General features: G+C 51.2%; 3 protein-coding genes across 5 annotated transcripts in view; 2 read left to right on the top strand and 1 right to left on the bottom strand.

The window, feature by feature from the left end:
* The first annotated feature begins 173 nt into the window (after positions 1–173).
* On the top strand, positions 174–1,316 carry Rpl36 (ribosomal protein L36). The gene is made up of 4 exons (XM_021149718.3): positions 174–513; positions 651–745; positions 979–1,113; positions 1,195–1,316. The coding sequence occupies exons 2-4, from the start codon at positions 653–655 to the stop codon at positions 1,282–1,284; spliced, it is 318 nt and encodes a 105-aa protein (XP_021005377.1). The 5' UTR covers positions 174–513; positions 651–652; the 3' UTR covers positions 1,285–1,316.
* Positions 1,317–1,362: 46 nt separating this feature from the next.
* On the bottom strand, positions 1,363–14,669 carry Lonp1 (lon peptidase 1, mitochondrial). Its single transcript, XM_021149714.3, has 18 exons — positions 14,251–14,669; positions 10,668–10,756; positions 9,986–10,105; positions 9,472–9,706; positions 7,531–7,592; positions 7,236–7,365; positions 7,058–7,141; positions 6,250–6,470; positions 5,426–5,564; positions 4,864–5,042; positions 3,419–3,506; positions 3,190–3,312; positions 2,986–3,102; positions 2,548–2,688; positions 2,298–2,463; positions 1,937–2,154; positions 1,701–1,865; positions 1,363–1,628 (listed from the first exon to the last, which is right to left on the bottom strand). The coding sequence occupies exons 1-18, from the start codon at positions 14,641–14,643 to the stop codon at positions 1,449–1,451; spliced, it is 2,850 nt and encodes a 949-aa protein (XP_021005373.1). The 5' UTR covers positions 14,644–14,669; the 3' UTR covers positions 1,363–1,448.
* A 227-nt stretch (positions 14,670–14,896) lies between these two features.
* Catsperd (catsper channel auxiliary subunit delta) overlaps positions 14,897–24,684 on the top strand; it is a 39,336-nt gene continuing 29,548 nt past the window's right edge. For 2 of the 3 annotated variants that reach the window (XM_021149717.3, XM_021149715.3), the window contains exons 1-6: positions 15,895–16,004; positions 19,449–19,503; positions 20,202–20,278; positions 21,071–21,143; positions 23,227–23,344; positions 24,009–24,073. In XM_021149717.3, the coding sequence (XP_021005376.1) occupies positions 15,943–16,004; positions 19,449–19,503; positions 20,202–20,278; positions 21,071–21,143; positions 23,227–23,344; positions 24,009–24,073 (450 nt within the window). In that variant the 5' untranslated portion in view covers positions 15,895–15,942. Of the gene's footprint in view, positions 14,916–15,894; positions 16,005–19,448; positions 19,504–20,201; positions 20,279–21,070; positions 21,144–23,226; positions 23,345–24,008; positions 24,074–24,684 lie in introns of those variants that run through there. The other variant, XM_021149716.3, reaches the window with a different exon arrangement.

The following is a 24,684-nucleotide window of genomic DNA, read 5'->3' as shown; positions in this document are numbered from 1 at the left end:
GCCACCACGCCCGGCAAAAACAAAAACTTTTAAAAGCACTTTTTAAAGTCATTTTAAAAAGATTTGTTTGTTTACTTAATTAGTTATTATGTATACAGCGGTCTCCCTGCATGTGTGCAGTCAGGGAAAAAGAGGGCACCAGATTTCATTATAGATGGTTATTAGCCACCATGTGGTTAACTGAGAATTGAAATCAGGACCTCTGGAAGAGCAGACAGTGCTCTTAACCTCTGAGACATCTCTACAGAGCCCATTCCCCTCAAAAGCACTTTTATTGTCAACGATTAAATTACTTCAACAGCTAACAACAGTGTGAGGCAGTATTCCTTCCAACTCCTAACCTAAGGGATGATTCCCAAGCCGAGGTCTCACGGGTGCCGTAGAACCTCCGGCCACCAGAGGTCGCCCGTAGCGCGCCTGTCTCTCTAGCCGGAAAGGCCTGCAAGCGGCATATATCCCAGGATTCTGCGCGGTGCCGTTCTTCCTGTCCCGGCCGCCATCGGAGAGCAGCAGGTAAGTGGGCCTCGTCGGGGCTCATCTGCCCCCATCGGGCCTCCCGGCCCCGCGGGGAATCCCTGCGTGCGGGCATGCGGGCGGGCGCGGGCTGAGGTACCGTGTCTCAGCCGCTGTCTTCTCCCTGCTGCCCACAGCCATGGCTCTGCGCTACCCCATGGCCGTGGGCCTCAACAAGGGCCACAAGGTGACGAAAAACGTCAGCAAGCCGAGACACAGCCGGCGACGCGGGGTGAGTGCTGGGGACGCGACCGCCTCGTCAGAGATGGGGACGGGCGTGGAGTCGGGGGATATCGACACTTGCGTAGATTCGGTGTCGTTGGAATGGGAAGGTCTGAGTGGTAGTGGTTCGTGGGCCCCGTCGTTGATGGGGCGTCTGAGACTGGGAGTCGGGGTGTGGGCTGTTGCGTTCGGCCCTCTGTAAGGCCCGTTTTGGGGTTCGTAACCTCGAGGCTGTTCTCGCAGCGCCTCACCAAACACACCAAGTTCGTGCGGGACATGATCCGGGAGGTGTGCGGCTTCGCGCCCTACGAGCGGCGAGCCATGGAGTTGCTCAAAGTGTCCAAGGACAAGCGCGCACTCAAGTTCATCAAGAAGAGGGTAGGCAGCCTGCTGCACTGAGCACGGGTGGGGGGTGGCTGGCTGCAGTGGCCCTGGGTGACATGCGACTACTCCTCGCAGGTGGGCACGCACATCCGCGCCAAGAGAAAGCGGGAGGAGCTGAGCAACGTGCTGGCAGCCATGAGGAAGGCGGCGGCCAAGAAGGATTGATAACCCTCCCCCAATAAAAGATGGTTCCTACAGTTTTGTGTGTGTGCTCACGGCGGCGCGGAGGCACATGCTCGGGGCTTTTGGAAAGGCTTTCTTTATTCATGATTCTACAGCTGTGCTCGTGGCTCCGCCACACCATGATTATTTAGTCCCAGGCCCCCGTGTCATCTCTCCACAGCCAGTGCCTCCCTGTGCTCTTGCCGGGGGAAGGCAATGCGGAATATGTCGCGATAGTGTTCCACGAAGTGAACTTCCAGGCCCTCTGTGATAAAAGGAGCTAAATCCGAGAAGTCCTTTCTGTTCTCGGCAGGCAGAATGATGCAGGTCACACCTGCACGCTTAGCCTGTGGAAAGATGTGTCAGCTGGGTGCTCTCCCACCCTGAGGTGGCCAGGGGTACAGGCAGCAGACACTCACCGCAATGGTCTTCTCCTTGATGCCACCCACAGGCAACACCTTGCCAGTGAGGGAGACCTCCCCGGTCATGGCAAGGTTCTGCAACACTGGCTGGCCCAGAGCCAGGGACAGCAGTGCAGTGACAATGGTACAGCCAGCACTGGGACCATCCTTGGGGGTAGCGCCCTGCGGGGAGAGGCAGTGGTGAGTTGCTGCGCTGATGGGTGCTATGGGGGGGCGGTGAATGACTGGCCTACCTCAGGCACATGCAGGTGGATGTGTGATGTGACCAGGAAGTCATTTTCAGGGTCCTGCTCCATCAGGAAGGCACGAGCATAGGTGTAGGCTATGCGGGCACTCTCTTTCATCACATCTCCCAGCTGACCTGTCACCTCTAGGCTGCCATCCTTGTCCTCCTTGCTGCCACTAACTTGGGGCCGCCTCAAAGATGTCTCCACAAACAATGTGGAACCTCCTGGAAGGTGGAAGAAGCTAAATTTGTTTCTTACACTCTCCAACTCTGCACTGGTAGCCTGCATTACCAATGCAGGCCCCTCTTTATTTACACTAGCTGTAGCAGCCAGCTGGCCAGGCAGAAAGGTGGGGTGCTTTGCTCACCCATGGCAGTCCAGGCCAAACCCATGACCACGCCAGGGGGTGTGACTTCGTACATGCGCTCCACTGTGAACACAGGCTTCCCTACAAAGTCTTGTAGGTTCTCAGGTGTCACCTGTACCGTCTGGGCCTCCCCACTTACGATCTTGTATGCAGCCTTGCGCAGCACCTGCAGTGGGTGGGTGGGTGTAGGTGGGCATTTGCTAGGCAGAGGCATGCCCTGTGTAGTGGGTGGGCCTGTGGGCGGGCTTACCTTCTCCACCTGCTTCTGTAGGTTGCGCACACCACTCTCCCTGCAGTATTGCTTGATGAGCAGTGTGAGCACTGCTGCTGACAGCTGGGCCTTGCTCTCATCTAGGCCACACAGGGTGCGGGCCTGTGGCACCAGGTACCGCTGTGGGGAGCGCTGTCAGCAATGCCTGTTGTCCTCACCCACCATATTGTTCCTGGTGCCCTAGGGTCCTAATCTCCTCACCCTCTGTACCAACCCAGCCCTCCCTTCTCAGAAGCACAGAGGAGCAGGCTGACTCCTGTGCCACAGGCCAGGAGTAGAGAATCACAGCCCTGTCCTGAAGACAAAAGTCCTAAAGTGCTCACCTAAGATCTTTGCCCATCACCTGCCAGGCACTCAGGACTATTGTGAGAGCCAAGTCTGATCTTGTGCCCCTCCACCCCACAGGACCCCACATACCTCTGCGATGGCCAGCTTCTCCTGTGCTACATAGCCAGACACATTGATCATCTCCATGCGGTCCCTCAGTGGCTCTGGGATGGTGTCGATAACATTGGCCGTGCAGATGAATAGCACCTGGGTGACAAGGGGGGCTCAGGATGCTGGAAGCTGGGTGTCCCCTCTCCCATAGCACTAGCACCTAGCCACATGAGTCACACCCACCTTGGACAGATCCACTGGCACATCCAGGTAGTGGTCTAGGAAGTTGGCATTCTGCTCAGGGTCCAGCAACTCCAGCAGTGCTGATGACGGGTCCCCTTGGTAGCCTCGGCCAATCTTGTCCACCTGAATTGGGAAAGGCAGGCGCCATAGGACCGACTATACCTGGCTCCCACACTACAGGATAAACAGTGCAGTGACCTGTCCCTCCTGTCCCCAGAGCCTACCCCACCTCATCAATGAGCACTAGTGGGTTCTCTGTCTTGGTCTTCTTCAGACACTGGATGATCTTCCCAGGCATGGCCCCCACGTAGGTACGCCTGTGGGAGGCAACACTCAGTATGGGTCAGTGTGCTGATACCACCACATGGCCCACTTGGAAGCCGTTCTGACCTCACACAGGGTAGTTACCAATGCTCTCCTTTAGCCAGCACTTGGCCACACAGTCTGCAGTTATGCCCACCTCACTTCCCTATGCACTGAGAGGTGGGGGTTGGCCTGGATAAATCTTCACAGGGGCATGGACCCACACTCAGGTTCAGTAGGGCAGACAGCAAGGGATGAACAAGGATGTCATCTAAGCTTGGGAACAGATGCATGAGACGACAGGAGAGGTACAAAGAAGACAAGGCTGAAATAGGCCAGAGGGAACTGAATGGATAGTACAGGTACATGGGACAGGGACCAGGCAGCTAGGGGAGCAGTGAGACTCTGGTCCATGGTGCTGGGCAGGGTCTAGGGCAGTGGGAGCCATGGGAGCTCCGCTCTTGTTTCCCAAGCAGGGTCTTGAGTAGTCCAGGTGGGCTAGCGCTCTAGAGCACAGTGTGTCACCTGCCTAACCCTGAGTGCTGGGATGGTAAATGAGGCACTGTGAGGCTACCTGCTCTGCCCACACCAGGCACTTCCTGTAGTTAAGACTATAGGACTGCCTTAGCAGCTGGGCAGACCTCAGCACAGTGTGCCGGCCTCTGTCTACAGAGCCTCTTCCCACACTGGGACCTGGAACAACCACAGGCCTATAATGAAGGCATCTGTGTCTGCTGCACTCAGCTTGGTCTCTGCTCAACTCAAAGCCTGCTAGGCTCCCATACCTCCCACACTTGTTTGTTTTGGTTTGGTTTTTTGAGACAGGGTTTCTCTGTGTAGCCCTGGCTGTCCTGGAACTCACTCTGTAGACCAGGCTGGCCTTGAACTCAGAAATCCACCTGCCTCTGCCTCCCAAGTGCTGGAATTAAAGATGTGCACCACCATGGCCCAGCACCTCCCACACTCTTGCAGCTGGCTACTCCTCACATCCAGGATCCCCCACTAGCTGTGTATTTAGGGGATGTACTTCTTTTTTTTTTTTTTTAAAAAAAGGAAGTTCAGATGCATGTCATTAATCCCACACTTGGAAGAGGTAGGAGGATCAAGGCCAACCAGTCCACTTAGGGCATTCCATAATAGCAAAGGCTACATAACAAGTCTCAAGAAGCAAAACAAAGTCCAGGCTGACCAACAACTAGTGTACCTCCTTGCGCCCCCACCCCCACCCCCACCATATGGACACCCAGGCCTGGCGTACTCTACTCTGCCCAATCCAAACCCCAATCTTCCTGAAGAGAACAGGATCACGGTTGTAGACTGGGTCACACTGTGTTTGCCCAGTCAGGTGGGTTGCAGGCCCAGCCTACCTACCTGTGCCCCTTGATTTCTGCCACATCTGTCATGCCACCAACACTGAAACGGAAGTATTCTCGGCCAAGGGCACGGGCAATGGAGCGTGCAATGCTGGTCTTGCCCACCCCCGGTGGGCCGTGGAAGCAGAGGATCTTGCCTTGTGTAGAGCCTCTGAGCTGGCTGACTGCAATGAACTCCTGTGGAAGCCAAGATGGCTCAGTGCATAGGATGCAGACCCCCAGAGCAAAGACTAAGGGGCTATCATCCAGCAGCTTCACGGTGTCACAAAGGCTGGGCTGACTGGAGCTGTGGCTGTGGGAGCGTGTGGCTTCCCTGGGCTGAAGTCAGACAGGCTGGAGTTGAGGGTGTTAATCATGTTAGGGGCCCCTCTTCCATAGCCTGGCCCAAAGCATACCTTGTCACAACAACCCCACCCAGTACACCAGGCTTCTGCCACTCATCCACCAGGGACATTGTGAGTCCCAGTGGATAGCTGACTGGTTCTCTACTGGGAGGAATAAGGACAAAATGAGGCAACCTGCCCTGGGCAGTATGATCGTGCACATGCTATGAGCCTCACCAGGACACGCTTCTTCACGTCCTCCATGCCGTAGTGGTCCTCCTCCAGCACAGCCTGGGCCCGAGCCAAGTCCAAGTTCTCATCACTCTGCCGGCCCCATGGGATGGACGTCAGCCAGTCCAGGTAATTTCGAGTGACACTACAGGGACAAGGAACGGTGACCAAATGCTCTTAGTGAGGCAGTGTGCAGGGCTGCAGAGCCAACCTGGCAGGAACCACATCAATGAACCTGGATATGGTATCCCAGGACAAGTGAGTGACCACCCCTCCGGGGGAGGGGCTGGGGGGGTCAGAAGTCAGGCCTGCTGCAGTCTGAAGCTGCCCTGGGTAGTCCCCAAGCTGTGGACAGCAGCAGTGCTCTGTCAGGGACCTTTGAGAAGTGGTCACTGAAGGAGGTCAGGTGCCATAGTAACACAGAAGAAGGACTAAATGCAGGGTCACAGAGCATCCTCAGGTCAGAATTTCAACTCAGTGGCGTTGTCTGAACGGACTGAACTTAGGGTCCCAGTACCAGTTAGCGTGGAGTATCTTGGCCAGAGCTACCACAGGGTCCCTGAGCAGGAAAAAAGCAATGCCTAGAACCTGAGGAAAAGAACGTGTAGAGTCTAGACATGGAGCCCAGGCACACAAGGGTGCTAGGCTTGTGTGTTCATAGACTACGTGGACTTACCACATACTTGCTTCCTGGGCTGCTGTAGACAAAGCCTGAGGATGGGACAGGGTCCCAGAGGCCTTGCACATTCCCAGCACAGGAACACGACCAAGACAGAGGCTTGGGACACAGCAAGCAGAGATGGCTATGGGCCATGGCTGTGCGGACTCACTTGAACTCAGAGGAGTGGTTGTCCAGAAGAGCAAGCTTGCTCAGCTCCTCATCCACCACGTCCATCACATGCTTGGGAACCACAAGCTCCCTGAGGCGTTCCCGGAACTTCTCCTCAATGGCATCTTTATCATCTTTCTCCAACCCCAATTCCTTCTTGATGATCTTCAACTGCTCCTGCAGCAGGTACTTCCTGTGTGTCTGCTTGATCTTCTCCTCTACCTGTGGCAGGTGGAGCTTGGGCAGGGTGTGGTGGGGAGGGCAGGACACAGCCCCTCCACAGAAACCCCTGGCCCAGATCTAAAGTAGTGCTAGGAACTGGAGGTCCTCACACATGCTACCTGAACCCCAAATCACTCACTGACCAGGCTTCTACCCTGTAGGCTCCCACAGGACACCCTGACATGGAATTTGCAGTTTGTTTGGACTGTTGTTGTAATGCCCAAACACACTCAATACACGAGAGTAGGTGTTCTGTTTGTCTTTGGTCTATGCCAGATCATGGTAGCCCAAACTGGCCTCAAAACTCCCTATATGGCTGAGGCTAGCCCTGAACTCTTGAGCCTCCTGGTCCATCTTGCCTCGGTTATGCTGTGTTCACTCAGCTGCAGCATAGCCCTCAGTAGGGGAGGATCTGCTATGGAAAAATGAAAGACAGCATATGCCCCCTGTCCCACCACACTGGAGGCTGAGGCAGGAGGACTGCACAAGTACAAGGTTCTGGGTCAGCCTGTTTCAAAGAGAGGACCCTGAAATGAAAGTGTTAGAGCCGGGATGTACCCCCTTCACCTCCTCTTCCCTCCTGTCACCTCACGGCCTAGGCGCTGCTGAAGCTTGCTCAACTCAAACTCCTTCTTCAAGAGAGACAGGGCCTTATAGAGCCGCTTAAGGATCTGCAAACAACAGAGGATAGCGGGGTATCTGAACAAGGTCCACCATAGCCAGAGTGGTGCTGGCACAGGAACAGACACCCCGTCACACACTCACGTTGGTCTCTTCCAGCACATCTTGCAGCTCATGGGACTCCGCTCCAGTGAGTGCCGCACCCATGTCGCTCAAGTAGATGGGGTTGTCCACCACACGCTGGCCTGCCTGCATCATCTGCAGCACTGACTCTCTGTAGGGGTTCAGTGCCAGTGCCTTAGAGTGCTGTCCTGTGCCCCTTACACATACTCTGGCTTCAGTGATAAATAGCTCTGCCAGTGTGCAGTGTGGTGCACCGGGGTCAAGCAGCTGTCACTGAGTGACCGTCCCTGTCCTCCCCAGCCCTGCAGACACTGACCTGTACAGAGGGTTCAAGGCGATGATATCCCGAATGGTCTTCACAATCTCTGCAGTCAGGGCCTGGCAGGCAGGAACCATGAGGAGTCATGAGATCAAAGAAGGGAAGTCTCCCATCCCAGCCAACTACCATCCACTGGGACCACAGAGCAGAATCTAAGGTCAGCAGCAGGGAAGACCCAGGGCAAGGGATGTAAAAACTAAAGCCAGGGCCAGTGAAATGGCTCAGAGGATAAAGATGCTTGCTGCCAAGCTTGATGACCTGCGTTCAATTGGTGGGCTCAACATGGTGGAAGGAAGAACCAACTCCTAGACACCCAAAAGTCATCCCCTGACCTCCATGTGCACACTGTGTACTCCCACTTCACCCCCATGAGTAAATATGAAAACAAGATAAAATGGGGACGTAAGCCAGCACTCCTCCAGATGCATGGGGTGACTGCCCCACTCTCCACGTTTTCCTTAGCTTTTGCTTTTTGTTTTTCAGGCAGGATCTTATACTAACACCAGCAATTCTCCTGCCTCAGCTTCAGGGTCCTGGGACTGCAGGCACACACTATTACAGCCAGATAGGACAACACCCTGCCTGGTGTCTAGTTCCCAACTGAGTTCACCTTTGTAGATGAGATCAGAGGTAGTGGTGGCCCAGGCATTTAATGCCAGCACTCAGGAGGTAGAAGCAGGCAAATCTCTGTGAGTTCAAGGCCAGCCAAGTCTAGAGAACAAGTTCCAGGACAGGCAAGGCTTCCCAGAGAAACCCCCCCTCAATCCCCCCCACCCCGCCCAAGTCCCCCACAGCCAAAGAAAGAAACCAGAGCAAGAGAGCAAGGGCTCTGGGCTCTGGAGCCTATTCTGAGAGTTGATGACTTGAGAGTAGAGCCCAACAGTAAAGCTGGCACAGTGCCACCAGCATGGGACATTATTCTAACTTGAAATGTGTTCTATTACACAGAATGATTCCCCCCGCCATGATCGATACCTAGGCTGCCTGCAATCCCATGAAATTCAAAGTACCAACATCACCCCAGAGGCCTCCTCTCTCCACACAGCACCAGTTCACAACAGACATCACCAAGGGATTCCAGCATTCCTTCCACATAGCTCACAATCAGTCCAGAGACATCTTTCCCATAGCTTCAATCAACCAGTACGGATGGATCAGCCTCTAGAAGAGGCCTTTGTTCCCTTCTTGATGCATCCAACAACACTGGGTACACTTCAGGCTCCAGCTTAACTTGACTAATTATCCTACCCATAGAGACCTTAAGGAAGGCAGGTGTACTGGCTGGTTTTGTGTGTTAACTTGACACAGGCTGGAGTTATCACAGAGAAAGGAGCTTCAGTAGGGGAAGTGCCTCCATGAGATTCAGCTGTGGGGCATTTTCTCAATTAGTGATCAAGGGGAAGGGCCCCTTCTGGGTGGTGCCATCCCTGAGCTGATAGTCTTGGGTTCTATAAGAAAGCAAGCTGAGCAAGCCAGGGAAAGCCAGCCAGTAAGGAACATCCCTCCATGGCCTCTGCATCAGCTCCTGCTTCCTGACCTGCTTGAGTTCCAGTCCTGACTTCCTTTGCTGATGAACATCGGCGTGGAAGTGTAAGCTGAATAAACCTTTCGTCCCCGACTTGCTTCTTGGTCATGATGTTTTGTGCAGGAATAAAAACCCTGACTAAGTCAGCAGGATAGCTTAATCTGGGATCAGAGTGGGCCCTGCCTCCTGAGCTGTAGGGAGGCAAAGGGTGGACACTCTACAGAATGCTAGAAGCCTGTGCATGGTCTACAGAATGCTAGAAGCCTGTGCATGGTGGTCATGAACCAGAGTGGGATGGGTTTGAATCCTGCCTTTCCTGTGAATAGCCAAGGGCCTGGTGTGGCACAGCACAGCACAGCCCTGCCCACATGTCCCACCATCTGTGTAGGTCACACAAGGTGACTGTTGCTTACCTTCACTTCCTCTGTGACCTGGAAGTCTTCATGGGCTACATTCTCAACCTCCACCATGAGCACCTCCTTGGATGTGTCAGGGGCAGCCTCGGTCACCATCTCCAGCTGGGGCTTGGGGCCCAGCTCATCCTCCACCTCTTTCTTGCCTCGTTTCAGCTTCCTCCTGGACTTTTGTTTCTCTGCCTCTGGCTCTAGACCCTCTGGTTCCACCTCCAGCTGCCGGCTGATGTGAATCCTGCAGACAGACAGACAGGCACAGGTAGTACCAGGGCTACAGAGTTGTGTTTCAAAGGCCCTGTCACCCCGGGGCCTTCCAAAAAAAAATGGAGGAAAAAAAATCCAAGACAGCAAAGAACACTGGAAAGTGTCACCAACATTAAGGCTCAGTGAAAAGACACTGTACCCCATTGTACCCCAAGACCTTAGGGTGGAGGTCTTGTCCACAATCCATAAAAGCCACAATCTCTTCTGTGCATGCTGACAGGCACATCTCATCTCACCCTGGCCTCTGTACCTTCTGTGGCCTGTGACAATCATGCGCAACTTGTCTCCGAGGTCCTGCATCTCATGAATCTGAGCGAATGTTCCCGTATGGTAGATTTCATCCAGGCTCTCCACCACGTCCGACTCATTGCTGAGGAGATGGAACAAGGCACATTGGCTGGGCTGCAGCAGTGTGCAGTGTACAGTGTGCAGTGTGTGGCTAAGGGTAGGAGGGAGACAGAAGTGCCTCTACAGGCCACTACTAGAGACTTGCCATGTCACTACTGGCTGCTGTCTGGCTCCTTCAGGGCAATGGAACAACTCCCAGCTCAGCACTATAATCCTGGGCGGCACATGTGACTAACACAGCCTCCATAGAGAACCCATACAGGACTTCTCTGCTGCTATGGCACCCATGCTGAAGTCGAAAATCTCAAATATACCAGAGGCTCCAACATTTACAGGGAGCTAGCAACTCAATTCCCCATGTGGGCAGCACAGAAGTCTCTTTTTCACAGAATGGGGAAAGGGTCTCCTGCCTGCTAGGTAAGTGTTCCCCACCAAGTCACTCCTCACAGAGAGATTTTATAGCCAACTCCTTGTCCTAGAGTAAAATGGCAGTATGTTAGACTCCTGGCCTGGCCCTTGGCTCCTTTTAGCTCAATGTGAAAAGTTCAGACTACAGTTGAGTAGAGAAAAGGAGGAAAACTTACTTGTCATCTCTCTTTAGGAAGACGCCAACATAGGGCTGTGCAAGTCGGACTTTCCTTCTCAGGAGCTCAACCAACTTCTTATTTTTAACCTGCAGGAGAGCAGTAAGTGAGGACTCAGGGACACTGCACTCTGACAGGAGAAACGGACTATCTAGTTGCACGACCAATGCTACTGGCAGCGTCACAGCTTCACTAGTGTCACAGACCTGGAGCACCAGGAAGACTGAAGCAGGAGGCTCGAGACTGTAAACATGGGCTACACAAGGAAACCCAGGCTAAAACAGAGTCCCAACAGGAGCCTCCTGTGTCCTGCAGACTGGCAGTTTCCATCCAGCTTCATGAGCACCATTTCCTAGTAATCCTGTGAGCTACTTGGTGCTAACTCCTCTCACCACCTGTAGCAGGTGCGGATTAAAACTGATGATTAGTTGGCCATCATGGGTGCACCCTGCACTGGGGACACAAGGCAGATGGAACTCTGTGAGTTCCAGGCCAGCCTGATCCAAACAGAGATACTGTTTTTTGGTTGTTTTTTTTTTTAAGATTTATTTATTTATTATATGTAAGTACACTGTAGCTGTCTTCATACACACCAGAGGAGGGCGTCAGATCTCATTATGGGTGGTTGTGAGCCACCATGTGGTTGCTGGGATTTGAACTCAGGACCTTCGGGAGAGCACTCAGCGCTCTTAACCACTGAGCCATCTCACCAGCTGGAGATACTGTTTTAAAACAAACAACAACAAAAAAGCCAATGGAGCTGGAGAGGCAGCTCAGCAGTTGTTTACAGAGGCCTGGGTTCACGTAGTGTCTCACAATCAACCCTAACTCAAGTTGCTAGGGATCCAATAATGTTGAACTACATGGGCACCAAGCATACAAGTGGTGTACATACGTGTAGGAAAATATGCATACACATAAATATAAGCACAAACATATATGCACATTTACATACATACATACACACACACACACACTTGAGGACAGGTGTCATCTGTGGAATCTCTCCCCAGTCACCTTGTAATTTATGTTTCCTTGGGACACACTACATAGTTGACTCTAACTGGGAACCCAGGGTGATCCTCCTGCCTCACTATCCCAAGTGTACAATATACAAGGATAAGTCACCACACCTAGTTTACCTGTGTAATTCTGACATAGCAAGGCTGGGAAGGGGGCCCCCAACACCCTTGGTCTCAGTGTTTGGGGATATCTTTTGTTGGTCTGAGTCAGGGGTCACACTGTAGTCCAAGCTGGCTTTAACACATGACAATTCTTCTAATCCATCCTCCCATGTGTTGGGATTACAGACAGTACCACTCTGAGTTTAGGTGGATTTTATTTATTTGTTGTTGTTGTTTTTTGAGATAGGGTCTGTGGTGTTAAACAAGAATGGCTCCCATAGGTTCATATATTTGAACAATTGGTCCCCGGTCATAGAACTATTTAGGAAGGATTGGGAGGAGTCACCTAGCTGGAGGTATACCACTGGGGTGGGCTTTGAGGTTTCTCTCTGCCTTCAAGCTGTGGATCAGATGCAAGCTCTCAGCAACTACTCCAGTGCCATGTCTGCCTGCCACTGCACTTCCCACTTTGATGTTCTTAAACTATAAGCAAACCCCAAGTAAAAACTTTTATTTTAAAAGTTGCCTTGGTCATAGTGTCTCCTCACAGCAACTCATGCTGGCCTTGGATAACCCTGAATTCCTGATCGGAAGATTCCTCCTTCTACTCTCTGAGCATTCAGATGACATGTGTTTGACTCTACATCCGGTCTGTGTGAGCCTCGTGCATGATAAGCAAACAGTCTACACAGAACCCTAACCAGCCTGCAGAGCCAAAGACAGCACATGAGTCTGATGGCTGTGGACTAAAAGCTGAGTTTTGCACAAAAACAAAAAAATAAAAAACTATTCACTAGCTCCCTTTAAGTGTTCTGTGATGGGGTCTCAGCATCTTTTTCTCCCTGACTCTGGTCATTTATGAGGTGATACCAACAGGAAACCACACACCACTGTCTCAACACCACAGCCTTGATAGCTAGCTCCCAATGGCACACTGGGTTCACTTGGAAGAAGCATCTCTTTGTTCTTGCCCCAGAACACATTTGTCTCTACAGTAGGGTTAAGGAACCAGGTGTGGGCAGCCCTGGTCCGAGAAGCCCTGAGAATAAAGAGGATACAGAATGGGCCTCCAGAGCAGTTCTACACTACTAGAGCCTGCCAGACATAACAAGTCCTATGAGCATCACGGTACGAGAAACCCCCTCCAAGCAGCAAACAGCAGAGACTTATAACTCAGTCACTCAGGACCAGATGAGGCACTTTTTACCCAAAAGCTAAAGAGATAGAAGACCTGGAGCTAAAGGCCAACTTCAACTACACAGCAACTAGAAGGGCAGCCTGAGCTACATGAGATCCTGCCTCAACCAAAACCAAAATAGCCTTTTACATACAATTTGTGTGAGTTCCACAAGAGTTCTTTGATTCCAAGACAGGAACTGCTATTATGTCCATTTCCCAGATGAGGAAAACTAAGGCCCCGGGGAGCAACTTGTAGATAGGTAATGATGTCGTGTCACCCTACAGAAGTTATCTGGCAAATGTGTGTGTCCTTCTACCAGACAGACAACATGAGATGGGCCTTGGAAGCATGGGAGTGGAGGTACGTGGAGGAGCTCGCTCTAACCCTCCCCACATCTGTGCTGATACACTTCCCTTCAAGAGTTGGAAGGGCAAGGAGAATGGAGGGAGACTGCGGGTGATGTGGCTGTGACTCACTGTATGACCTTGCTAGTAGGTTAACTGATAACCACTGCTCTCTGTGAACTCAAGACATAGGGGAATAGATGGCAGATTGAAAATTCCCCTTTAAAAGTCTCTGCTTTCTGTTGATTTCATCATCCTGTTCTCCCTCCCTCTTCATGGCCAGCTAATTTGAAAGGATCAGATGGGATCAGCTTCCTGCAGTGGAATTTTCCTCCCTTAGTTAAAAGGCTGTTTGAAGTTTCTTTCTTTTTAGGGGTAAATACGAGGCAGATGTCAGGGACAGTGTTAGGGGAAAAAAAAAAAATCCTGTCCTCTTCTTTTTTTTTTTTTGGTAAACCACTCAGACTCCAGTAATTCCGGCCTTTCTCCTACTCCTACAATGTAGTCCCCAAAGCCTGTAACTTTGTATCCCCACAACTATGCCCGATTCATTACGCGGGTAATTAACGGTGTGAAAGGAGAGAATGTCTCAAGACAAGATACATAAGACTGTCTCAATGAATAAACGCCACACCATTGAACAAGAAAGGCTGAGAAGGCGTTACAAAACTTTCACCAGGATGGAAGCGAAATAACTATACACTGTTGCTAGTCGGCCTGGGATTTCTACACTCAACTACCTCGGGTCCTGAAGGACCCAAAAAAGGGAAGAATTTGTGTCCAAGTGAGCCACCAAGGACTGTGGTATATATCCTCTTGCCTCAGAGTGGTGCGATGACAAGCAGGAGTACGGTTCCAAAAGTTTCTTAGACGCGAGGGAGCTTAGAGACCACTCGGTCCAGCTAGCAGAGCAGGGGAGCGGGGGCTCTGGTTACCTCCACGATCTTGATAAAGCGCGGGAACACAGGGTTGCGGGTGATGGCGATGAGCGGCAGGTGAGGAAACACATCCGGGACGGTCATGGGCGCGAGCGCTGTGACGACCGGGCCTTCCCCGGTGCTCGCCGTGGCCCCGTCCTCCGCACCGCCCTCGGAGGTCTCGTCGCTGCCACCGCGGCTGCCCGAGTCCCACAGCCCCCGCCACTGGACCCCGCCGGGAGGAACGCGGCCGCCCCAGGGAGCTGACATGTCGCAGGCCCGACATCCTCGGCGCAGCCACGACCCGGACGCGCTCGGGACCCGGCCTCCGGTGACAGCCAGCAGCGGCCGCCGCAGAACCCAGCACCGCGCAGCGGCCCAGAGCCGCACGTAGCCTGTGCTCGCCGCCATGGAACAGCCATACTGACGGCGCACCGCACTTACGTCATCTCTGCTCGCCCCCCGTTTGCGCACGTGATGACGCTCGCGTGCTTCGAGCTGGAGAGGCGGAGCTTGAATAAGGTGAGTGAGTGGGCGTGGTCAGAGGGAGACTGGGCTTGGGGGTGGGAGGGAGGAGTAGGGGCGTGGTTCAAGGCTCAGAGCGGGGCTTGGAGTTGGCCGACAAGGGGGCGTGGCTCGATGAAGGATGTTCTAGAGAGGACTTTGACGATCTGGATGAAAAAGTGAGAGGTGTTGTAGTAAGCTCGAGGAAACATGACGGAGAAAGCAGGACTGGTGTGTGGTCCGGATGAGGGGCGTTCCACCAGGCAGGGCTTGGAGGGACTGGAATCAGGGATATGACGGGGCTTGATGTGAGGGCGTGGCCAGAGCGGTGACTCCAGACTGAGGCTTGTGCGGAGGGGGCGGGGGGCATCGCTCTAGGAAGGGGGCCTGGAAGAAGCGTGGCCCCTCCCAGTTCCTACAACAACTGGTCTGTCCTGTCCTAGCTGTACCTTAGAACTGCGTTCTGTTTTTCTACTGCCATCAAAAAGGTTTTACAGGGTAAATTCTGTGTTCTGAAGGTATAGGAAGAAAAGTACAGCGCACCCCTCCTTTAACTTTAGTCTTTTCAGCGTTCTTTGTTAATACACAACAACAGGTTTTACTACATCTCCTTACGCAGTTGGTGGCATCTTCACTCCACACTGGAGGAGGCGTGCTTGGAGGGCTTTTGCTTCTCCTATAGCAGGCATGCTAAAGGCCGTGCTCAGGTGCTCCTGCTCAGGGTTGCCTTTGTTGTCAGTGGTCCGTGAGGCACTTACCAAAACACTGAAGCTTCCAGGACACGTCCCAAGAGACCCGTGTGCATGCTCCGGCTCCACAAAGCAGGGAGTGGATTTCATGCATGCCCAAAGCTCTGCTTCCACACCCACGTGTGCTCATACCAATGCTGTGGTGACCTCCTTGAAGTTTGGGCATGCTCTGGATTTTGACTTATGGATCTGGGAACCTGGATGTAATTTTCAGGTTTGAAATGTGCGAGCTCTGCTTCCATATTGCACATGCCCACTCCTTCCAGTTTCCTCTGCCTAGACCTAAGAGGGCTTTTGTCGGACATGTCCAAAAGGTCCTGCTAGTGGCCTTCTTAGCTGGTGCGCGTGCCCAGACTAGAGGCGGGTAGGAGAGAAGCGGCCTAACCTCACGCATGCTCAGACACTTTCTCAAGCTTGGCGGTTGAAGAGCAGTGTTAGCTGTGGAGAACCAGGCAAGATGCTGGTGTTGATGTTAACAGCAGCAGTGGCCACCATGGTCAGGGCTCACACACTGTGCCGGTACGACTGCCTAACTGGGTTGGGTTGCTGCTAGGAGGTTTATGACAGGAGGAATGGGGCTGGTTCTTGTTGGAGCCCAGTCATACTCTCCAGCCCAATTGTAGGAATCAAATTTGGCATATCTCTCCCAAGCAAATCACTAAAATCCATTTCTGGGTGTGGAGCCAGGGCTTTGGACATGCGTCAAACCCAAATTCCTTGTGCAGTCTGCAATCTGTCCCACCATCCATCCCTACCTGGCTCAGCAGTATCTCTGATCGCTAACATGCAAGTATGTCTCTGTATGCCCTCCCCCTTCCCACTTTTCTCCCCGGAGGTCACCAGCCTGAGGGGACAAAAGGAGCAGAGGTGGAGAGCAGGATTCAGACAGCCATGAATATGGACAAAATGATGTCTGCTGTATTCTTCCAGATATGAGAGCGTATTTAAGGGCGGTTTGGTTTGGTTTGGTTTTTTTTTTTTTTTTTTTTGGTTTTGGTTTTGGTTTTAGTTTTTGGTTTTTCGAGACAGGGTTTCTCTTTATAGCCCTGACTGTCCTGGAACTCACTTTGTAGACCAGGCTGGCCTCGAACTCAGAAATCCGCCTGCCTCTGCCTCCCGAGTGCTGGGATTAAAGGCATGTGCCACCACGCCTGGCTTTAAGGGCTTTTTTGAGGGGTACAGGTGGAAAGGGCCAATGGGTCATGTGGGTGGGAAGCCAGAGCAGGCTGTGTGTGCTGAGTTCTGCAGCTGGTCACTTTCAGAGGCCAGCCACCTGTGTTTAAGGACGCTGTCCAAACAAAGACAGGAAGAGACAGGGAAGCCCTGCTGAGAAAGGAAAAGTCTCCCACTTTTGGTGCCCAGCTCAGAAAGCCATCCTGTCGTGGAGGCTGCTAACTAACTGTCTCCTGGGGACCTCAGTTCTTTTTTTTTTTTTTTTTTTTTTTTTAAGATTTATTTATTTATTATATGTAAGTACACTGTAGCTGTCTTCAGACACTCCAGAAGAGGGCGCCAGATCTCGTTGTGGATGGTTGTGAGCCACCATGTGGTTGCTGGGATTTGAACTCTGGACCTTCGGAAGAGCAGTCGGGTGCTCTTACCCACTGAGCCATCTCACCAGCCCGGGACCTCAGTTCTTAAGCCCTGAATTCTGGATTATCATCACTGGAGTTCAGCAAGGCAGTCCCTTGCTGTGAGTTTTGCAGCCAGCCTGTGCAACATAGCTGGATCCGTGTCTGAATACAACAATGCCTTACCTCAACCTCCCAAGTACCGTGGTAATAGGTAACATTCCACCATCTGTGTGTCCCAGGCCATCTGTAGAGTTCAGTAAATGTTACATGTAAAGATAACTTGTGCAAAGAGCCATGGGACCTGGGAGGTATAGGTGCCCTGGGCAGGTGGCTCATCACACCCAAAAGGCAGTTGTTTGCTGCAAACCAGAAAAAAAAAAAAAAAAAAGCTCACCAACAACAAAGTAGAGAAATTTAAGAAATACTTGTGAAAAGTAATTGCTGGTGTGGCTTGAGTTGGAGTTCACTGGGCTGAGGGCTGACCCACCTGGTGAAGCCAGGGCCGACTCCAGCACCACAGAAACCTGGCAGGTGCCCCATGCCTGCCATCACAGCAGTGAGGAAGTGGAAGCAAGAGGATTGGGAGTTTCAGGCTAGCCTGGACTACTTAGTCAGCCTGTCTCTGAATAAACAATAAAAAGAGCCTGGGGAGACCCCCCCCAAAGAAGTGAGCCCCCTTCCCATGGAGGTTCTGGGTTGGATTCCCCAGCACTGTACATGGGATGGGATAGGGGTGGGTAAAAGGCAGAGAGCCCAGATCAGGAAGTGTGAGGGCCCCACCACCTGGGTCATCCCCAAGCAGAGCATGGAAGGCCTCCTCGCTTGGGTTTGTCAGGGAGAGTCTGGACATGTTAGGGCCCTTTGAAGGCGTTCTTGAGTCCTTTTATCTCCTTATGAGAGCACCCATCTATATTTTTTAAAAACAAGATTTACTTTTTTTTTCTTTTTTTTTTATGATTTATTTATTATATGTAAGTACACTGTAGCTGTCTTCAGACACTCCAGAAGGGGGCGCCAGATCTCGTTACGGATGGTTGTGAGCCACCATGTGGTTGCTGGGATTTGAACTCTGGACCTTCGGAAGAGCAGTCCGGTGCTCTTACCCACTGAGCCATCTCGCCAGCCCCAAGATTTACTTTTATTTTACGTATATATTTTACGTATATATTACGTTTATCTGTATGCATATGCGTTGCACACAGAGACCAGAGAAGGATGGCAAGTCCCCTGGAACTGGAGTTAAAGGTGTTTTAAGCTACCATGTGGATGCTGGGAATCAAACCTGGGTCCTCCAGAAGAGCAACAAGTGCCCTTAGCCACAGATCCATCTCCTCATTTGAATTTCTGTTGTTATTATTTTGAGGCAGGGTCTTACAATGTAGACCAGGCTGGACTCAAGACTCACAGGATGCATCTGCCTCACAAGGGTTGGGAGTAAAGGCGTGCTACCACACCTGACTGATAGTTTATATTCTCTCTCTCTCTCTCTCTCTCTCTCTCTCTCTCTCATATGCATGTATTGGCGGGTGGGTGGGTGTGTCTGTGTGCATGTGCACAGGTGTGCATGTGCACAAGTCAGAAGACAACTTGGCAGGAGTCATTTCTCTCCACCAGGGCCAAACTCAGGATGTCAGGCTTTGCAGCAAGCCCCTTTATGTAGCGAGCCATCTCACTGACCAGTATTTTGTGTATGTTAGTGGTTAGCCCAGATGTTATATGTTTGTCGATGTTGATGTCAGAGGACAAACTCTGCAGACTCAGCAAGAGCATTACACCTTTCCTACGACATTGCTTAAATCAGGGTGCTTTGTTCTTCTTGCTGCTAAATACACCAGGCCAGTGCCCTTAAGCCTCTGTGGATTCTCCTGTTTGTGCCTCCTGCCTCTGTGATAGGTGCTCTGGGCTTTCAGACCCACAGCACCCTGCCTGTCTCTTACACTTGTTCTGGGGATTGAGGCAGCAGCTATCTCCCATCACTACCCAAAGCTGTAGAACTCCCAGACCTTTCAAAGTATCAAAGCTTCATTCTGTGCATTACATCTAAAGGCAGCATGGCAGGAGAGACCATGATGAATATTGAATAAAAGTTAAGGAGCTGAGAGATGGCTCAGTGGTTAGATCACTAGCTGCCCTTGCAGAGAACCCTGTTCAGTTCCCAGCACCCACAGAAGACTCACAGCCAGGTGTTGACTGCAGCTCAAAGGGGCCTGACGCCCCCTTCTGGCCACCTCGGGCACAGCATGCATGTGGTGTGCAGCCAAAACACCCATACACATGAAATAAATAGGAAAATTCTTGAAAATAGAATAAATTAGAAGACAAAACCTGACTTTTAGTTGTGTGTGTGTGTTTTAAATTACTTATTGGCTGTGTGTTTCAATCACTCTAGGGTACACACAGTGAGGACCGGGAAAGTGTTTAAGTCCAATGTACAACTTCAAGGGGTAGGTGGTCCCTTGCATGCCCCCTACATATCAGCATGGCTATATGGCAGAGCATTTCCTTTTTCTTCTTCCTTCCTTTCTTTTTTCTTTTTGACTTTTGATTCTTTGTGATTTAACATCATGCACTCCAACCCCACTCAACTGTCCCTCCATATCCACCCACTGGCCTTGCAACTCACCCACCCTGCCAAGAAAACTAAAACTCAAAAAAAAAAAAAAAAATCTCATTGTGCAGTGTGTCTCAGTGTAAGCTTCTGCTTGGGCATCTTGACTTGCAAATGTTCACTGCAGTGAGACATTGGTCTGATCCCAGGCCTCTGGCTTCTGCTCACTGGGACTCCTCTCAGATACCCTGCTGTTGCCCTGTGTCATGGAGATTCTGCAACTTTGGATCTGCAAGACTGGTCCCTTTAAGCGCTGCAGCAGATCAGGATGGGGTAGATGTGGGTGGGGTAGGCCAAGCAAGTCAAAGCCCTGGATCTGGGCCAGCTCTTCCCCCCCCCCACCTCGAGGGAGCTCCCCTACACTGCCTGGGCGATGGGCGGGAGCAGGTTGGTTTCTAGCGTTTTCTTTCTGTTCTCCTGAGGCACAGTCTCCATAGCTCAGACTGGCCTCTGTTGTTTATGTTCCGAGGATGCCCTGAGCTCTGATCCTCTGGTGCTCGCCTCCTCCTGGTTGACCGTCTGTGCTGTCTGCAGGACCCACTGTTCTACGCCTTCCCCAACACATTTGTGCTCAAGAACGCATGCAAGGCTGACATTTCTGTGTATCTAGGGTGAGCCTAGCACTCCCCACCCCTCTCCTTCCTGCCCCTCTCCTTTCCCGGCCCTCTCCCCCCTTCTCCTCTCCCTAACCCTCTTTCTCCCCTGCCCCCACCCTCCCCTGCTCCTCTTTCTCCACCACTTTCTTTTACTCCCTTCCTTCCCTCTCCCTGCTTCTCTTAAAAAAAAAAAAAAAAGAAAGAAAGAAAGAAAAAAAGAAAAGAAAAGAAAAGAAAACTAAGCAGCTCTGGCCCACAGGGAATCCTAGCTGGGCTGGGTAGGACATAAAGAGGAAGACACAGGCACAAGCATTGCCATTCTGGGGACAGGAGCCAAGCCTGTGGCTTCTGCCAACCAGAGATTGACCAAAAAAAAAAAAAAAGGAAACCTTTCTTGGCTTAAAATTTTTAAAAATTACATTTCTTTATTTGTGAGTCTATCTGAGTGTGCCACAGCGCCTCTGTAGAGGTCAGATGCTCATCTGTGGGAGTCACTGCTCTCCTTCCATCCCGGTAATTCTGGGGATAAAACTAAGATAGTCAGGCTCACATAGGCGACTCAGTTCCTCAGCCTTGGCCTCTGAAGTGCCAGGAAGGCAGGCTGGAGTCACTTAACACCTGCCTATTCCAGTTGTGGCCTTTTGTCTCTCTATGTCACTTGAAGTAAAAAAATAAAAACAAAGCATACAGGCACGTTGTCACCGTTCCTGGGTGACTCTGGCTGGCAGGGAGCTTGTCAGGGAGATAGATGGTCACAGGCCCGCCAGCGGAGAAGCATCCTAATTCTACCTTTTCTCTTGATCACAGGCAGAAAGTTTTCTTGACGATAAACAACTTTGAGTCCAGCCTCTTGCCGCTCACCGTTCCCAAATCATTGGCGGTAGATATTCCCTCACCCGCAGCTCCAAAGAATTACACGCAGAGGAAACCTTGGGGTTCAAGGAAAGGGGTCTATCAGTTGTGGGTTCTTTTACTGGATCCTCTTAGAGATGCTGAGTTACAATGAAGTTGGAGGCCTGGATCTAGTTTCTTCCATCTCTGATAGAGTCCTGCCCTTCCCCTGTTCTCCCTTTCCCTCCCGTCCCTCCCCTATCCTTTTTTTCCTCTTTTTTTTCTTTCATACTTGTAGGTTTTGCCTTTCTCCTCTTCTTTTTCCCTTCCCTTGAAATATTTATTTGAGGTTTTGTTTACTTTTATTTTATACGTATGTTGTTTTGACAACATGTGTGTTTGTGTACCACTTGCATGCCTGGTGCCCAAGGAGACCCAAGGATGGTGCTGGATCCCCCGGAAGTGGTCTAAAAGGTGGTCCATAAGCTTCTTTGGGTGTTGGGAAACCTGGGTCCTCTGCAAGAGCAGCCAGTGCTCTTAACCACCAAGCCACCTCTCCAGTCTCTCAGGAGTTTCTGTTGAAAGAAAAAGAAGGGTGCACACAGGTCAACCAAGAGCAACTTTGCCTTCCTAACTTAGCATCTGGCCAGATAACTACAGCCCTGGTCCCCAGGGAGGAAGAAGCACATGACTTAGTGGCTGAGTGATTTAAGTCTATAACTGTATGAGGATATGACTGCGAACCCCCCCAAAACGCACAGAGAAACTCGGTGTGCAGAGGTAGAAGGAGGAGGAGCCTGGGGCTCACTGGCGGCCGGCCAGCCAAACAGAGAACTCTCTGTGCAGTGAGACCTGGTCTCAGGATACGAATCAGAGTTGCTCACTCGGGGGTTAGGGCACTGGGTTCTATTCCCAGCACCCCCCATGGCAGCTCGCAACCACCTATAACTCTAGCTCTGGGAGACATGACACCCTCATCTGACCCAAAAGGTGGTACCCAAAGCCATGAGCCACACACACACACACACACAAGTAAAAAGGACATATCTTTTTTTTTTTTAAAAGGATGTGTTCTTTTTTTTGTATGAGAAACTCCATGTCTGTCTTTGTACCACATTTGTGCAGTGCCTGGGAACACCAGAAATGAATATAGGAGCCCCTGGAGAGACTTTACAGGTATCTGCAAGCCACCTAGCAGGTTCTGGGAACTGAACTCTGATCCTCTGGAAGAACAGCCAGTATTCTTTTTTTTTTTTTTTTTTTGGTTTTTTGAGACAGGGTTTCTCTGATAGCCCTGGCTGTCCTGGAACTCACTTTGTAGACCAGGCTGGCCTCGAACTCAGAAATCCACCTGCCTCTGCCTCCCGAGTGCTGGGATCAAAGGCGTGCGTCACCACGCCCGGCTACAGCCAGTATTCTTAATTGCTAAGCCAAGCCCCATCAAAAGAGTATGCGGAAGAGGCAGGAAGAACCATGAGTTCAAGGCCAGCCAGGGCTATACCTTTAAAAATAATAAATTCTAATAAGTAATAAGGTGGAGAGTGGTCATAGTATTAATCGCTGGCTTCCACATGAGCACGCGCAAACACACACCAAGCAGACACCTACTGCAAGCATCGCTGGCTCACACCTTTAATCCAGGCACTTGAGAGTCAGAGGCAGGCAGGTCTCGAGTCCAGCTAGGACTCCACAAAACAACAACAAAACAAACCTAGAGTACTACTGACCCAGGTTGTTTTGGAATCTGCATCTACAGTGATTGCTTTCTGAACTAATCTTCTAACTAGCTACAGCTGCTAGTGGTACAGCTTGCAGGACAAGGGCTCTAGCAACACCTTGGAGAACGGCCCCAGGCATGTCTGTGAGAGAGTTTCTAGACAGTATTGAGGTGGGAAAACCCATCTTAGTTAACTGCGGGTACCACCACTCCATGGGCTGGGTTCCTTCGCTGGATGAAAGCAACCTGGGTTCTGACATCCAGCTCTCTGCCTCCTGACCTCTGCTGTGACCCCCAATCCCCCAACCACCCCCCACTCCCACTGGCATGATGAACCACGCCCCCTCTTGTGAGCCAGCACAAACCCTAGATCCAGCCCTGCAGACCTTCATCCCGTGTGTGTCCCTGCTCTTAGGTGGGGGTGCCATCAATCACAAGCGCCCACTTTGTCTCCGGCTCACTAGTCCTGTTTGTGATCAGTGGAAAAGGCTACAGTTACGATTACCATGAGAACACCTGGCGTAAATTGGAAGGTGTGTGCCCTAAGCCTTTGCTTTTCTGTTGCTGAGCTTAGTCTTGTTCTTGACACAGGGCCTTGAGTAGCCCAAGCAGACCTTGAACTAGTAAACACCCGGGCCACCATGTGCTAGAAGTGTAACCCCTGTCCTCTGACAGATCAGCCAGTGCTCTAAACCCCCGAGCCACCTCTCCAGCCCCTGGTTTGTTTGTTTCTTTGCTTGTTTGTTGGTGTTCTCTGTGTTTTGAGAAAAGGCATCACTATGTAGCACAGGCTGGCCTCAGATTCAAACTTCTCCTGTCTCAGTCTGTCCTGGACAGACAGGCATGTGCCTAACCTAAAGTTTTACTTTGGAGAATTCAAAATATTCAGCCAGATGCATTGGCACAAGACTCCCAGCCCAACCTTTTGGATGCAGAGACAGGAAGAGTTTCATGAGCTGGATGTCAATCAGGGGCGTCTCGCCAATTGTAGGCCAGCGAGAGCCTGTCTCAAAACAAAAGCAAGAAGGAGGGGACTGGAGATTCACAATGGCCTATGGCCCCATCTCCAGGAATCCATCACCCTGTCCTGGCCACTTCAGGTGCCTGCACTATATGCATACACGTAACACACAAGCAAAAGGAAAGAGTTAATGCATATGGTTATAATGTATATGCTTTAACCTATCTTCCTTTCAGGTATATCAGAACCCGTCTCTCACATTAGTGGTGACGTTTGTTGTTTCAAAGGCTCCTTTTGCCTGGTAAGTTGGAAACCTTCATTTTCAAAGTGTTCTAAATGCTAACACTTAGGCATGACCTAGGAATAGAGACTGTGTAGTGGTGACCTTTGGTGGTGTCCCTTCCCCCAACCTCACAGGAAAGCTAGCTGGGAGTAGATCAAACAGTCAGCAGGATTTGAAAATCTGTCTTCTTTTATTATTTTGTGTGTGGTTATTTCTTGTTTTTTGAGTCAGGATCTCATACAGCCCAGGCCAAATATGATCTGAACTCTTGATCCTCCCTGTGTCACCTCCCAGGAGTCAAGATGACAGACTCACTCAGCTTACACTGTTTTACACTGATTTTATTGTTGTTGTTTGGTTTCTTTTTTCTTTCTTTCTTTTTTGTTTTTTGTTTGTTTTGTTTGTTTGTTTTTCTGAGATAGGGTTTCTCTGTGTAGCCCTGGCTGTCCTGGAACTCACTCTGTAGACCAGGCTGGCCTCAAACTCAGAAATCTGCCTGCCTCTGCTTCCCGAGTGCTGGGATTAAAGGCGTGTGCCACCACACCCAGCTCTTTTTTCTTTTTAATGTACTTGTAAATTCAGGAGGTGGAGTTGGACAGATCTTCTTGAGTTCTAGGCCAGTCTGGTCT

Source organism: Mus caroli, unplaced genomic scaffold (genome assembly GCF_978045245.1).
Source record: "Mus caroli unplaced genomic scaffold, Mus_caroli_1 scaffold_18, whole genome shotgun sequence".
NCBI classification, from domain to species: Eukaryota; Metazoa; Chordata; class Mammalia; order Rodentia; family Muridae; genus Mus; species Mus caroli.
This window is presented reverse-complemented; position numbering and strand designations above follow the sequence as displayed.